The sequence below is a fragment of the Octopus bimaculoides genome, chromosome 12 (genome assembly GCF_046866305.1).
Source record: "Octopus bimaculoides isolate indiv1 chromosome 12, ASM4686630v1, whole genome shotgun sequence".
Taxonomy (NCBI): Eukaryota; Metazoa; Mollusca; class Cephalopoda; order Octopoda; family Octopodidae; genus Octopus; species Octopus bimaculoides.
The window spans coordinates 22,442,338-22,459,837 of record NC_142939.1 but is presented as its reverse complement, the minus strand read 5'-3'; the positions used below and the strand labels follow the sequence as shown (position 1 = coordinate 22,459,837).

At 36.3% G+C, this 17,500-nt stretch overlaps 1 protein-coding gene across 1 annotated transcript in view; it reads right to left on the bottom strand.

The window, feature by feature from the left end:
• Positions 1 to 17,500, bottom strand: part of LOC106883766 (lachesin) — a 276,635-nt gene that overhangs the window by 119,893 nt on the left and 139,242 nt on the right. Inside the window, exon 6 of the mRNA XM_089360661.1 lies at positions 1,087 to 1,131. Coding sequence (XP_089216787.1) covers positions 1,087 to 1,131 — 45 coding nt within the window. The remainder of the gene's footprint in view (positions 1 to 1,086; positions 1,132 to 17,500) is intronic.

Genomic DNA, 17,500 nt, shown 5'->3' with positions numbered 1-17,500 from the left:
TATATATATATATATACATATATATATATATACATATATATAAATATATTTATATATATAAATATATATATACATATATACATACATATACGTACAAATATATATATACCTATATACATATATATAAATATATTTATATATAATATATATATAAATGTTTATATATATATATATATATATATAATATATATATAAATGTTTATATATATATATATATATATATATATGAAATCACAATTTCTTCACAATGATAACATAAAATGTGTAGTAAAACAGTAAAATAAAGATGGAAAGTATTAGAAATTAAATGCTGAGAATGTGAAACATGAAAATATACTCAGCATGAAATTGAAGATATATAAGAAAGTTTGTTTGGCAATAACTGTAAACAAAAAGAAAATTAATACATGCTGACATTAACACATGAAAATGATTGACAGTATCGAGTGCTGTTATATTGTAAGTATTGACATTCAAGCAGCGAGATTTCACCAAAACAATTTACTAAGAAAATTTAACAGAAATAAAAAGAAAATTACTAATAGTCTACGAGCAAGAATAACTAAAAATGCAACAGAGAGTGAAAGACAAAAAGCAAAGAAATTTGAAAAAAAAAGAAAAGAAAATCTTATCTGTGAAGCATGCAGATATCTAATAATAATAATATAAATGATAAAATGATATTTGGTCACAAGTAAAAGGAGAATTCAGTTAACAATGTAATAAAAAATATCTATATATACATTTTCAAAATATTATGAACACATAAGGGGGGGGGGAATGCTTAATATATTTGCATGTGTATATCCATACATGCATATATATATATATATATTTATTAATTTATCTATCTCTCTATATATATGCAATTATGCTTGTCTGTGTGCATACATATATAAAAACTGATAGATAAATACTTATGGAGGATAATCATAAAAATATATCTATGTTGCACTAAAATTTGCCACAAACAAGTGTAAGTGAAGGGGAAAAAAAAAACAACTTTTTCTTTATTGGTATAAATTCAAAATACTCGTACACGCAACCATGGAGATTCAAAGCTTGAGCAAGAAAATGTTAGCTTACCACGCTTTCTGTTGTCTCTTCCTTTGGGTCCTTCTTTACGTGGATCTGAAAGAATTAAAAAAAAATATTGCAGGAGTTTAGCCAGAGACAAAGATAATTTTTCATTTTTAATTTACATACATAATACATAGGCAAAAGAGTGGTTATAGGAGCAGGAGTGGCTGTGGGGTAAGTAAATTGCTTACCAACCACATGGTTCCAGGTTCAGTCCCACTGCATGGAACCTTAGGCAAGTGTCTTCTATTACAGCCTCGGGCTAACCAAAACCCTGTGAGTGGATTTGGTAGACAAAAACTGAAAGAAGCCCATTATGTATATATATAGGTGCTGGAGTGGTTATGTGGTAAATAGCTTGCTTACCAACCACATGGTTCTGGGTTCAGTCCCACAGAGTGGCACCTTAGGCACTCGGCTGACTCACTCAGGCTGAGTGAGTCAGCCGAGTGCCTAAGGTGCCACTCTACATATATATATATATTTCTGTGCCTGTGTTTGTCACCACCACCAATGGCAAATATGCACATAAACTGTTGTTATACAATCAAGTAGCAAAAATAACACAACACAGAATATCTAGATACATAATCAGCATTTGCTTTAATTATCTTAATGAATCCAAAATTCCTTCATAATCCTTCATATTCACATTGTGCCATAATCATTAGAGCGAGGATCTGAATAGATCATCAGCTCAAAATATCCATGCTAATGTCGATATTTGAACTCAACTATTGTAAACCAAATGAAGAAGCTTCTGTAATAAGTAACGGAAAACCATTACAGCAAGCTGCATTAATGATATTACCATTTTCAGTTTAATCTATTGTACTAGACCCAATGGTATACAAGCTACTAATGGAGTAAATTATTAAATTTGTGTGATGTTATTTCATCAACATGATTACTTTGAAAGCTAATATCTGGAATCACTGTTCATCATAGAAACACTTGATTTTTGGTTTTAGACTCTTTTCTATCCTTAACCCTTTAGAATTTTTTAAACCTGGCCATATCCAGCTCAAATGTTATACCTGTTTTATAGACAGACTGGCCATATTCACCCTCTCGTGCCTACCCTACACTGCCATACTAAAAATAAACAAACACATCATCGAAATCTCAATGCAAAAAGATAATGGGCTGGTAAGCTGAGGGGCTGCACCAGACTCCAGTCTGATTTCGCATGGTTTCTACGGCTGGATGCCCTTCTTAACACCTACCACACTGAGAGTGTAATGGGTGCATTTACATGCTACTGTCACAGGTGCCAGTTGGGTGACACCAGTATTTGCCACAGCTGAGATTTCATTTGTCACTGCCTCCTGTGAGGCCCAGCGCTCAAAAGGTGCTAATAAGTACTAAATTTGACAGAATAGTCTGAATGCTAAAGGGTTAAAGTAAGCAGCCCTAAGAATAACTACTCAGTATTATGTGTGAAAAAGTGTCACACTCTAGTAGTTGAGGGAACCTGTGGAAGAGGTAGACTTAGGAAGACCTAGAATGAGGTGGTGAAGCATGACCTTCGAACATTAGGCCTCACCGAGGAAATGACTAGTGACCGAGATCTTTGGAGATATGCTGTACTTGAGAAGACCCGGCAAGCCAAGTGAGACCATAACCCATGGCTTATACCAGTGGTGTAACCAACCCACTTATGTGTACCTTTCCTTCATTGAATACTAAACTCTGTTTGCGAAGACCTGTTGACGCAAGTGAAATCGAAATCAAATTCGATGCTAGCACTGCGTGACTGCATCCGTGCTAGTGGAGCGCTAAGCGCACCATCCGAGCATGATTGTTGCCAGGGCCACTGACTGGCTGGTGGCACATAAAAAGCACCATTCAAGCGTGATCATTACAAGTGTTGCCTTACTGGCATTTGTGCCAGTGACACATGAAAAACAACATTCAAGCGAGGTGCCGCTGGACTGACACCTGTGCAGGTGGCACGTAAAAAACACCTTTTGAGAGTGGCCATTGCCAGTACTGCTTGACTGGCCTTCATACCAGTGGCATGTAAAAACACCCACTACACACTCAGAGTGGTTGGCGTTAGGAAGGGCATGCAGCTGTAGAAACTCTGCCAGATCAGATTGGAGCCTGGTGCAACCATCTGGCTCACCAGTCCTCAGTCAAACTGTCCAACCCATGTTAGCATGGAAAGCAGATGTAAAACGATGATGATGATGATGATGATGATATTCTTAGCCAAAATCTCTTGAAGATCAGCCAAAATTTATTGAGTATCAGCAGCAGCAGTATGGCAACGACGGAACTTTGAGAAACCTAGCTGATTGATTGGTAGACTGAACGATAAGTCAACTATCTAACCAATAGATAAGTCAATTGGTTAAATAGTTAATCAATTGACTAATAAATAATGAAGTGAAATAGAACCAGTGCATGTGTTTATCAGCATAATAATACACCCAAAATACAACAAAATATGTCAAATGTGAGAAAAGAAAATTGATTATAATTCAACTGAAACAAACTAACATGATATTTATTTGTTTACCCGATAATATTTATCAGCAATTATATTTGAGATGCCAAAAAGAGCAAGAATATCATAAAATATCTAAGAAAAGGCTGCTAATATTTTCGTCTTTGGCAATCTTCCACCTCATATGGGAGCAGTGAGAAAATAGAACAGTGGGGCAATGGAAAAATAATACACAGAAAAACAGACAGTTTCACTATGTCTATCATTACTAAAAGAAAAACGAAACTGCAGTGTTGTCAGTAGAGAAAGCTAATCAATTCAAGAACAAAACATATAAAGAAATTTAAAAAAAAACCCATTCTAGATCTGCTCCAACAGTTTTGTTTTTGTAAACAATCTTCTACGGTTAATATTATGTGACTTGGTTATAAGCAATACACTACTTATAGGTCAGTCTGCTTCTGGGAGAGAAAACAATATACAGACAGAGAAAATAATTTGATTATTCAAGAAAAATAATTAAAGAGGTTTACCAAATGTGTTTACAGGAAAGCTATAGTTTGGTGAAACCAGAATAGAGTATTGTCTCCATTCGATGTCTGGATCTATGACAAAATATTTAAATATTTATTTTTCTCCCACCTGAAACAACATCCGTCTTGTATTTCTAATATAGTTTCATATGTTGTATTATCTGACTAGAAGTAATGGTAAGTTTTATACAGTACATTAATCATTACATTCCATCGGATATTATGTTTTAGCAAATAAGTATATGGATATTTGTCTGCTTTCACTATGAATATTCCAGTTATTTGATCAAATGAACCACCGACACATTAACATATGTCTGTAAATGGTTGAGCACTTCACAGACTGACTAAATTAAAGCAGATTTTCTAAGACTGGGTACCCCTCCTGTTGCCACTTTTTACCCGTTTCCAAGTTAATATTTCCCCAGTGACCTTCAGAGATTAAAAAGGAAGTACGATGCATTCATGATAGTAACACTTGTATACTTCTATCACTCAAAGTCAGAGCAAGAAAACAGTAGTACATACACAAAAACGCATGCACACGCACACACGCTCACACACAAACATGCACATGATGGACTTCTGTTATGGTTGACCCATGGCTATAGTAGAAGACACTTGTCCAAGATACCATTCAGTGAGACTGAACCAGGAACCATGTGGTTGGAATGGGAACCTCTCACCACACACCTAGCTATAAAGTCACGAATACTAATGTCATTATTAAAAGGAGTAAATTTCCCCTTTGGACATAAATGACCATAGGATTGCACTTATAGTGTTATCCTCTGAGGCACAAGTCTGGGCATTGTTATTTATGGAAGACCAGCAGTCACCCATGAATACCGGCCTCCCTGCTCCACGCCACAGGTGTTATCCAAGGAAAAGGCAAAGGCCAATACAGCTTGGCACCAATGACATCACAACTCATTTCTACAGTTGAATTAACTGGAGCAACATGAAATAAAGTGTCTTGCTCAAGACCACAACACACAGCCTGGTCCGGGAATACATATATGTATAGATATATAGAGTAAAGACCTCCTTTGGTCATAAATGACCATGGGATTGTACCTAGAAAGTTATCCTCTGAGGCAGAAGTCTGGGCAAAGTTGTTCATGGAAGACCAGCAGTCGCCCATGCATACCAGCCTCTCCTCTCCATGTCACTGATGTTGTCCAACGGAAAGGCAAAAGTTGATACAGCTTGGCACCAGTGATGTTGCAACCCATTTCTACAGATGAATGAACTGGAGGAACGTAAATAAAAAGTCTTGCTCAAGAACACAACACACAACCCAGTCCAAGTTTCGAACTGACTACCGCCTCATTGTGAGGCCGATGCTATAACCACTGAGACATGTGCCTTCATGATGTCACTGTTATACGTTGGTATCATAAAGCAGCGAGCTGGCAGAACCGTTATCACACAGGGAAAAATGCTTAGCAGCGTTTTGTTCAACTTTAAATTCTGATTCAAATGCTGCTGCTACTGCTGCTGCTGCTGGAGTTGACTTTGCCTTTCATCCTCTTCAGATAAATAAAACAAGTACCAGTTGAACACTGGGGACAATGTAATCAACTAACCCCACACCCCTTAAATTGCTGGCCTTGTGCCAAACATTTGAAACCATCATTATAAACATCATACAAGTGAGAGTACCATGAGTTATAAAAATACTGTAATACTTTTTTGTGAAAGTACCATGAGCTGTGAGGAGAAAATTCAGTGAAAATAGCCACCAAAATCTCACAACAATGACAAGGGAGGAATAATTTTTGAAACAATAGAAATCATCATCATCATCGTTTAACATCCGCTTTCCATGCTAGCATGGGTTGGACGATTTGACTGAGGACTGGTGAAACCGGATGGCAACACCAGCCTCCAATCTGATTTGGCAGAGTTTCTACAGTTGGATGCCCTTCCTAATGCCAACCACTCAGAGAGTGTAGTGGGTGCTTTTACGTGTCACCCGCATGAAAACGGCCAGTCAGGCGGTACTGGCAACGGCCACGCTCAAAGTGGTGTATTTTATGTGCCACCCGCACAAGAGTCAGCATGGCCACAGTCAAATGGCTGAAACAAATAAAAGAATAAAGAATATTCCACTTTCAGATTCACACACCTATTGCAGTGGTCCTTCTGTGTTTTACTAAGTCTAGTAAGAGAACTCAGAATGTGGGGTCTTCCAACTAGGCCTTTTATGATACCCTTAAAGCCAAGAACTTTCCAGTCCCCTTCCCCTGTAGACAGGCAGATGGAAATAGAGAGAATACATGCGTGTGCATATTTATGGCAATGCGTTTAGTGTTGAAGGAAAGTTGGTTTTAATAACATTCGCTCTTACATTTCCGATATCAGTTTTCTGTGTAGTCAGACTTGTTAGAATGCAAACACAGAAATACGGTACACATGTAGATCGAGAAAACTAGCCGCAGAGAGTTGCACAAACATAGACACATCAGTTATGTCTGATGTATGGAAACAAAGTTTTCTATAGGTCTATTCATAGGTCAGAAGGTTTGGTACTTGTACACCAAAAAGACACATACACACACACACACTCACATACACACACACACACATTCACATATACACACACACATGCACACGCTATCAGAAACATATACACATGCAAACACACATACGCACACACATACTATCAGAAACATATACACATATACACACACATGCAAACACGCATACGCACACACATACTATCAGAATCACATACACATATACACACACATGCACACACACATACTATCAGAATCACATGCACATATACACACATATGCACATATACACACATATGCACACACACACACACTATCAGAAACACATACACACACACACACACTATCAGAAACACATTCATATATACACATATACACACACACATGCACACATACACACACACTATCAGAAACACATTCGCATACACATACACATGCACACACACACAATCAGAAATACAGACACACATACACACACATGTACATATTCACATGTAGAAGTACTTGACACTTCAATCAAACCAACAACATTGATTCCAAAATATTTCCTTCCTCCTGCTCTCTCTCTCTCTCTGTCTGTTTGTCTCTCTCTGTCTGTTTGTCTCTCTCTCTGTCTGTTTGTCTCTCTCTCTGTCTGTTTGTCTCTCTCTCTGTCTGTTTGTCTCTCTCTCTCTCTCTCTTTCTCTTTTTTCCTTAAATCTAAAAAAAGAACACATCATACTGAGTTGGAATTTTCCAATTTGAACTTTTCATTTCATATAATTCAATTGACCGAAAAACTGAATCAACGCTTTTCACTTTCTTCTGGTTCCGAATGAAAAAAAAAAAAAAAAAATGTTTATGTTTCTTAAACAAAAAGTGTGGATGTAAAAGACAAATGACTTACTTTAGGTTCTCTTCTGTGTTATGCTATTAGCGTTTGCACTGACACTTCGATTAAAAACCATAAATTAGATGGTTTGTTTATACAACTTCTAATGAGGACTATCAACACCTCCATACCACATAGTCACAACTCACCACCTCATAGTCATCGTTATTTACACGTGTACACAGACCACCTATCATTGCACTTTGTGTGCACACAACTCACAAGACGCCCAAACATCTATGTATGTATGCATATAGGCATTGTCATCATTGTTGTCATTATCATGTGTGTGTGTATGTGTATATATATAAATTTATTAATAAGGGTAGAAATTGATATTAATCAATTAAAACCAGTGGTCTAGCATATTAAAAAAAATCCGAAGATTAAAATTATATTACATACAAAAATAAGAGGAACGACCAGCAAAAGTAGACTCCTATATGGTAGAAATAGATGCCGAATCATCTAACCACGAAAAATATGTTCTCAGTATGTTCTCAGTTTTCGTGGTTAGATAATTCGGCATCTATTTCTAGCATATAGGAGTCCACTTTTGCTGGTCATTCCTCTTATTTTTGTATGTAATATATATATATTACATACACACACACACACACATATATGTGCTGTGCGTGAGAAGACCCGGCAAGCCAAGTAAGATCGTTGCCAGTGCCCCTGGACTGGTTCTTGTGTGGGTGGCACATGAGATGCACCATTTTGAGCGTGGCCGTTGCCAGTACCGCCTGACTGGCTCCCGTAGGATTTTCGAGCGAGATCGTTGTCAGTGCCCCTGGACTGGCTTGTGCGGGTGGCACATAAAAGACACCATTTCGAGCGTGGCCATTTTCGTGCGAGTGACACGTAAAAGCACCCACTACACTCTCTGAGTGGTTGGCGTTAGGAAGGGCATCCAGCTGTAGAAACTCTGCCAAATTAGACTGGAGCCTGGTGTTGCCATCCGGTTTCACCAGTCCTCAGTCAAATCGTCCAACCCATGCTAGCATGGAAAGCGGACGTTAAACAATGATGATGATGATATAAACATATATATATATATATATATATATATATATATATATATATATATATAATATGTGACAATTAGTTGGTTGTCATAATTGAGCTCAGAGTTTCGGATGCCGGGGCTGAAGTCTGCTCCAGCATCTCATCAGTTATTGAGACAAAACGCTATGTAAAAAAACGCTGAATGAAGGGAAATTGCTCCAATATGTATGGTCAAAGTAATACTTCATTCATAAAATCCACATATGCACACATATACACACACATACACACGCACACCCTAACCAACTAATTGTCACATATATTTATAGATAAATTCTTCTATTTTACATAATATCGAGGTCTCATTCATTCTTTTGTTATCACATTATTATTGTAATCGCGAAATCGGCCGATGCTCAGTTAAGTTTATTTAAAAGAAAGTTGGTCGTCTTCTGCTGGTTGTTTTTCCTCGCATTAGGTACTAAATGTGGTTATTTTGAGAAGTCCACTGTGTGGCATTATTATTTTCTGTAATAATGCCCTTTATATAAATATATATATATTTATATATATATACACACACACACATAATGGCCTTTCAGTTTATGTCTACCAAATCCATTCATAAGGCTTTGGTCAGCCCTGGGTTATATTAAAAGGCATTTGCCCAAAGTGATGCACAGCAGGATTGAACCTCAGACTGCATGGCTGCATGCTTAAGAAGTAAGCTTCTTAAACCTGCAGCTATACCAGCAGCTATGTGTATGTATATTTGTATGTGTGTATGTGTATATATCTATATCTGTCTATATATATATATATATATATATATATATATATATATATATATATATTTATGTGTATTTCTTCTATCTTAATGAATAAAAATTCTTCTGATAGAATAAATGGGTTAATAGAAACCAATGTAGCAAAGAACACAAAATAACTGTGGTTAGCTCCTGATTTTAAGGCAGGAACTCCTTGAAATTTTGGGTATTTGAGTATATTTAAGAATTTAAGGATTGGAGAAAACGCATGTTATAATTGCATACTTTATTCCTACATATGCTTCAAAGGATTACAACCTGTGTGATCCATAGGGATCTTTGATATTAAAATTGTAACCTTCTCATCAGGGAATGCACGGGAATCATCTTAAACGTAAGACATTATGACCGATTATAATCGGTCATAATGTCTTACGTTTAAGATGATTCCCGTGCTTTCCCTGATGAGAAGGTTACAATTTTAATATCAAAGATCCCTATGGATCACACAGGTTGTAATCCTTTGAAGCATATGTAGGAATAAAGTATGCAATTATAACATGCGTTTTCTCCAATCCTTAAATTCTTATATATATGCACTCATACATGTTTTACTTGTCTGGCGACATATTTATTTGTCTCGTTCTTGCTTTGTAATCTTCAGCATTTTACTTGGTTCTCTCTCTCTCTCTCTCTCTTCTCTCTCTCACTCACTCTCTCTCGCTCTCATTCACTCACTAATATTGTCTGAAGTTACACACTACACCATTATCAGTTGTTATTAAATTATCAGTCTGATAATAGACAAAGTAATATGTGTCTACCAATATTCCAGAATTGGCACTTTGGCACTTGGTGAAGAAATTTTTCACATTCTTCCCATCACCCAATGAGTGAAATACTACACAGTCATTCGACCTGCCAGAAACAGTACCAGTCGAATCTCAGCTTACACCCTATCATCTTGAAATATCAACACATGCCAAGGGGGTAGTCCTAGATATACAATGCCTGAAAGGCAGAGAGATGGCCATGAGCAGAATGTGATCAATTACATACAAGTCTACTGAATGACATGACAGGTAAATTGTGGTTAATTAATGTAAAAAAATTTGTAATACTAATAATACTAATAAGAGAAATTGTTATGTACTTTTGCAAGAAGCAGGTGTAAATTATAAGCAGAGGTGATTGCTGATTCTATAACCATATTGCATCTATGGAGCTTTTTATGTGCTGGTTCCATGTAAAGACCACTTGTGTTGGAGCCACTGAAAGATAATCCATGTTTGTTGGTGCTGTGTCACCAAAAAATCCCACGCCAGCACGGAAAAATGGACATTAAATGGTGATGAAGATGATGATGATGATAGCGACGACGATGATGGTGAGATGATGATGGTGGTGATGATGACCATGATGATGATGCTGATGGTGATGATGATGATAATGATGATGATGTAGCAACACTACTAACTTTGGCTTCGGAGATTTAATTGGTAGGAGTGAATTCTCATTGCAGTCAATTGTTGTTCGAAATCCACACTTCATGGTAACAAAGCCCAGATCTCTTTTTACAATGTTGCTTCTGTTTTTACAAATGAATAAAAAAAAACAAAAACAACTGTGCTACATAATTAAAGCTAAGTAATATTAGTTATATGAAGGCATGTGGCCTAGTGATTTGAGTCACAAGATCGTGAGTTCAATTCCAGGACTGAGTGGCAAATTGTGTTCATCAGCAAAACACTTTTTTTCATATTGCTCCAGTCCAATCAGCTGTAAATGGATAACCCTGTGACAGACGAGGAGGAATGTTGCACATGTGGAGTGGAGGCACGTGGCTTAGTGGTTATGGTCTTGAACTAATGATTGTAAGATAGTGGTTTCGAATCCTAGACTGAGCAACATGTGTTCTTGAACAAAACTCCAGTCTGCTCAGCTGCAAAATGGATAACCCTGTGACAGACTAGCTTTCCAATCATAGGGAATGTTGTGCATGTGGAGGCATATGGTTGAGTAGTTAGGATATTAGACTCATGATCATAAGATAGTGGTTTTGATTTGTGGATTGAGTGACACTCCATTTCACTTAGCTCCGGTCCACTCAGCTGGCAAAAATGAATAATCCTGCAATGGATCAGCAACCCATCCAGGTGAGAAATATATATGCCGTGCAACTGGGAAACTGGCCCTTGTAAGTCGCCATGACTTGAAAAGGTAACTACACTTTACTTTAATGTCGAGCACATATAATATTTTTTTCAAAATCGATGATGTGGCCGATGACAGTACCACCTGATTGGCACTTGTGCCAGTAGAATGTTAAAAGCACATCCGAATGAGATCGTTGCTAGGGCCATGGATTGGCTCCTGTGCCAGTGGCACGTGAAAAGCACCATTCGAGCATGATCATTGCCAGAGTCGCCCTACGAGCACATGTGCCGGTGGAACGCGTAAAACAACATTCAAGCATGGTCACTGCCAGTGCCGCCGGACTAGCTCCCATGCAGGTAGCATGTAAAAAACACCTTATGAGTATGGTCGTTGCCAGAACCGCCTGACTGGCCCTTGTGCTGGTGTCACATGAAAGCACGTACTAAACTCTCAGAGTGGTTGGCGTTAGGAAGGGCATCCAGCTGTAGAAACTTTGCCAGATCAGAGTGAGCCTGGTGAAACCTCTGGCTCACCAGTCCTCAGTCAAACCGTCCAATCCATGCCAGCATGGAAAGTGGACGTTAAACGACAACGATGATGATGATGATGCTATTAAGACATTGTTCCACAAGAAACCACTAAAACTAACTCATCTACAAATATTCATACAAAATTCCACCTTGTAATGCTCCTCTCTAATAGCGCTTAAACACTCACTAAAGATGACATATTTTATTCCTAAGAGTTTGATGTTTCCAAGGTCAGTTTTTTTTTTATTTATTCCATTTCCTTCTCTGGTATAAAACACACACACACACACACACACACACACACACACACACACACACACACACACACACCATTTTCAGAAAACTGTGGCAACAACTACTGCAGCATTGAAAAGAAGATGTCTCTTCACCTGTGTACATTGAATAAGAAAGAACAGCTTGATTTTTGTTCCTTTTGACATATCAATATGATCAATGGAATAGAGAGGATGATGATAATGATAATGATAATACTACTACTACTACTACTACTACTACTACTAATAATAATAATGAGGATGATGATGATAATGATAAACGATAAAATAAGAACAGCACAGAAAGGTTATTGATGTGAATTTGTGTGCTAGAAAAGACTTTGGAGCAACTGTTTGCCACCCAATCTTGAAGGTCACGGAACTGATACCAACTGAAGGTTACTACAGAAGTCAAAAAGACATTGACTACATTCCTCACCTTCATGTGTCTCCTTCTCCCCATATCTCTCTCTCTATCTCTCTCTCTCTCTCTCTCTCTCTCTCTCTGAATGATTGCGTGTTTATACATTATAATATAAACATTCAGACATACCGACATACACAAAGAATATTTGTACAATAGTTAGTGTGTATATTATGCACACGCACATGTGCGCATGGCTGCATTTAATTAGTAGAAGTTACAGAGTGACTCAAGGGCCACAAGTTTCATGCACGCTCAGCATGATATATAAATATATATATATATATATATATATATAAAGGCTATGAAGGGTATTGGAGTCAACCAAACCCTAAGGATACAGGTAATACCGAGTAAGTGCTGTATACCGACTAGTTTTGCCCCTGTCGTTGTAGCAACATAGGTCGTGTATTAGCGTGTGTATGTATAAAGAAAGAAAAGGATAAAGAGGCTAATGGCAAAGTTAGAATTATATTTTATCCATAAAATATAATTCTAACTTTGCCATTGGTCTCTTTATCCTTTTCTTTCTTTATACATACATATATATATATACTCATATCTTGAGTTCTATTTATCCTACTGGGACTACCAAACTTATATCTGTATATATAAAACTAAGTTAGCTCTTACCCAGCAGACATATTGTCAAAGGCCTTCCAGCCATGACTAACAAAAAAAAAAAAGAAAAAAAACATTGCTCAAAGTATTAGATAATAAGGTGTGATGTGAGGGAAATTTGGTCTTCTCAGTTGACCAACCATATGCTTTCTCATTTAATTTGCATGTTGGTAAACTTTATGCACTAGTGTGATTATGTGTGTGTATGTGTATGATTGTGTGCATGTGTGTGTGTTTATGCATTCAAATGCATGCATATATCTGCATATTGAATATTAGCATATCAAGTTTTTAGTATGCATGGATCTTTTATCTTTTACTTGTTTCAATCATTAGACTGTGGCCATGCTGGGGCACCAACTTGAAAAATTTTTAGTTGGATGAATTAACCCAAGGACTTATTGTTTTTGTTAAGCTTTGCTACTTATTCTATCAGTGTCATTGGCCGAAACACCTAAATTTCAGGGACGTAAACACACCAGCACTCCTTGTCAAGCAGTGGTGGGAGACAAACAGACATGAAGACAGACAGACAGACAAACAGATATGAAGACACACACACACCAATGCACACACACATGCACACACACACACACACATATGATGGCTTCTTTCAGTTTCCATCTATGAAATCCACTCACAAGGCTTTGGTTTGCCCGAGGCTATTGTAGAAGACACTTGCCCAAGGTGTCACACAGTAGGACTGAACCTGGAACCAAATGGTTGGGAAGCAAGCTTCATACCACACAGTCAAGCCTCCACCCATGTGCATGTTTGAGTGATACAAACGTACATAAGATGTTTTTACATATATATTGTTTTTTCAGAAAGTAAATGATGATGATAAACAAATTAAATTATTGAATGAAGGAACTTCTTGTAATAATAATCCAAACAGAGAGAGAAAGAAGAAAATGGTAAGCTTGTATTTCCAATAATTCTATAAATATAGCAGTGCTTGACGAGAAATTTTACAGATGAATCAATGATATCAGGACAATTCCATAGATACTAGGACAATTCCGTGGACATCATTACTATTAGAATGAGTCTATTGTTGTGTCAGAAGAGGCGGTGAGCTGGCAGAGATGTTAGCGTGCTGGGCGAAATGCTTAGCGGTATTTCGTCTGCCATTACGTTCTGAGTTCAAATTCCGCTGAGGTCAACTTTGCCTTTCATCCTTTTGGGGTCGATAGATTAAGTACCAGTTACACACTGGAGTTGATGTAATTGACTTAATTCGTTTGTCTGTCCTTGTTTGTCCCCTCCATGTTTAGCCCCTTGTGGGCAATAAAGAAATAAGAATTAGGGAAAGATAGGGACCAGTCCATTAATGTATCAGTGATAGAGGGGACATTGAATAGATGATACCCATATATGGTGGGATCAATAAGGGACAAGATTGAACTGTAGTTATAACAGAAATTTTGAAGCCACCAGATATGTATGTGTGAAAGACAATTCTTTTTATACAGTTCTATATTTAAGAGATGAGGAATTATGTACATTATTTACATTATTTTCTACATTTTGATGGATTTTGTCCTCATCTTGTTTGTTTTTAACATAACGTTTCAGCTGATATACCCTCCAGCCTTCATCAGGTGTCTTGAGGAAATTTCGAAGTTGGGTTCTCATTCCTAAGGTATTTTTCGATGTTGTTGTTATTATTATTATTATTATTATTATTATTATTATTATTCAGGTCACTACTTGGAATCTTGAACAGCATATAAGAACTGGTATTAAAATTCACTCCATAATTGTCTATGGGCACATGGCATAGTGGTTAAGAGCGTGGGCTACTAACCCCAAGATTCCGAGTTCGATTCCAGGCAGTGACCTGAATGATAATAATAATAATAATAACAACAACATCGAAAAATACCTTAGGAATGAGAACCCAGGATCGAAATTTCCCCAAGATACCTGATGAAGGCTGGTGGGTATATCAGCCGAAACGTTGTGTTAACAACAGACAAGATGATGCCAAAATGTAGAAACTAATGTAAATAATTCTTTTTATCTTTGTTAATTGTAAAATAAGAAATCAGATTAAGTATACAGAGAAATGTTTGTGTTTAATTGGCAAGAAATGTTGCCGTAATGATTTAGCGACATTAATTCCAAAATTAGATTGCAATAACTAAAACATCTTATAAATAAATGTGTATGTAATTTATTCAGTCATCAATTTGCTTCTTATACATAAATACATATTTGTAATGTTCCCCATCAAACACAAGAGATTGAGTTTATCTAATTAAAAGTTGTACTTTTGACAGTTGAGCTGTGAATTTACACAGTGCTTTCTTTTGTCCAAGTCTCGAAATGTTGTAGAGAATTCTTTGAAACAAAAACACTCTCCTAAAATTATTAGAGCATCCAAATAATCCTTTTAAATTCTTTAACTTCATCTTGACACTCATTTAGTGGTTTCACTGATGTGACATCTTGTGATCCATGTGTTTAAAGTGTGTGCAACAATAAATGAATTAATTAATTATAGCTAAATCACAAAATATTGATTCTTTTGATTGTTCTATATTTACAATAGAAACAACAAAGCATGGAGAGAGAGAAACAAATATTTCTTACATGTGGTTGAGAAGAAAATTTGTCACCACTGATATTAGATAAATATTGTATTTCTGACTATTGACTCATAATCTAATTAATGTAGTATACATGAAAGCAATGTCTGAGACAGTAGTCTTGCCTTTAATTAGCATCAAGATACTTCAGTAGTCAACAACCACAAAAACAAAGCATAAAAAAAATAATGTTCGTTTATATATGTGTGTGTGTGTATGAGTGTGTGTGTGTATATATATTTATACACACAAACACACACATATATATACATATATATGTGTATGTTTATATATGTGTGTGTGTGTATATATGTGTGTGTATATATATATATATGTGCGTGTGTGTGTGAGTTTGTATATATATGTGCGTGTGTGTATATGTATATATAAATATATACATATTTATATATATACACACACACACACACATGTATACATATATATGTCTATGTTTATATATATATATATATACACACACATACACACATATATATACATATATATATATGTTTATATATATATATATATATATATATATATATATGTATGTATGTATGTATGTACATGTATATTGAAGCATACGTAAATAAATAAATGATATTTTTGTGATTGCATTTGAATAACGTCGGGAATTAATTAGATTGAAGAGATTGAGAGAGGAAAGTACTATCCGTATGGAAAGAAAATGGAAGAGGCCTGAAATGAAAGTTTAAACCTGCAAATGATCAACTGGCATTTATTAGATTAAATGTCAATAGGGAAGGATAAAAAGTTGCTTTATATAAAGTCAGTCTTGACAAGGAAGTAAATTTGTTTCTTCATTGTGAGCTCTTGTCAAATATCTCCTTCTTCTGCGATCCATATAATGCTGTCACGGAATATTCTAAAGTGTCTACCATTGAAAGCAGGTCATGATTGATTTAATCATTTATACCGCGATATTTTAGTATATACTGAGAGGAATATATATTACATGGTGAATATGATGTATAGAGAAATCCTCTATAAACACGTAAGGAAATTTATTGATCTGCAGTAAAGATTCGGACAAATATATAATCTAGCTTAGATGTTTGTCGATGTATGTTTAGATGGTATATTTAAATGAAAGTAAAGAAGATGGCAATTGCAACTCTAATGCCTCTCTTTTCTCTCTCGTTGAGTTGATCGGCTTGAGCTAAATTCCAGGGCAACTTTGCAAATGTTTAAATCAAAATCGTAAGTGGATACAAAATAAATATTTGAACTCAAATATTAGTTTCAAATTTTGGCACAAGGCCAGTTATTTCGAGGTTGGGGATAAATCAATTATCCTGACCTCAGTTTTTCGACTGCTACATTTTTTATTGAGTCCATAAAGGATGAAAGGGAAAACCGACCTCAGCAGAATTTGAACTCAGAACACGAAGACAAACAAAGAGGCAAAGTCAAACTTGGTTGGATTTGAACTCAAAACGCAAAGACAGACAAAATGTCACTAAGCACTTTGTCCAGTGTGCTAACCATTCTGCCAGCTCACCATCTTATTTGAACACAAATATTGATTTCAAACTTTGGTACGAGGCCCACAATTCTGTAGAAAGGGGTAAGTTTATTACCATGACAAAGTTTTCAACTGCTACATTTTTTATCGACTCCCAAAAGGATGAAAGGCAAATCAACCTCA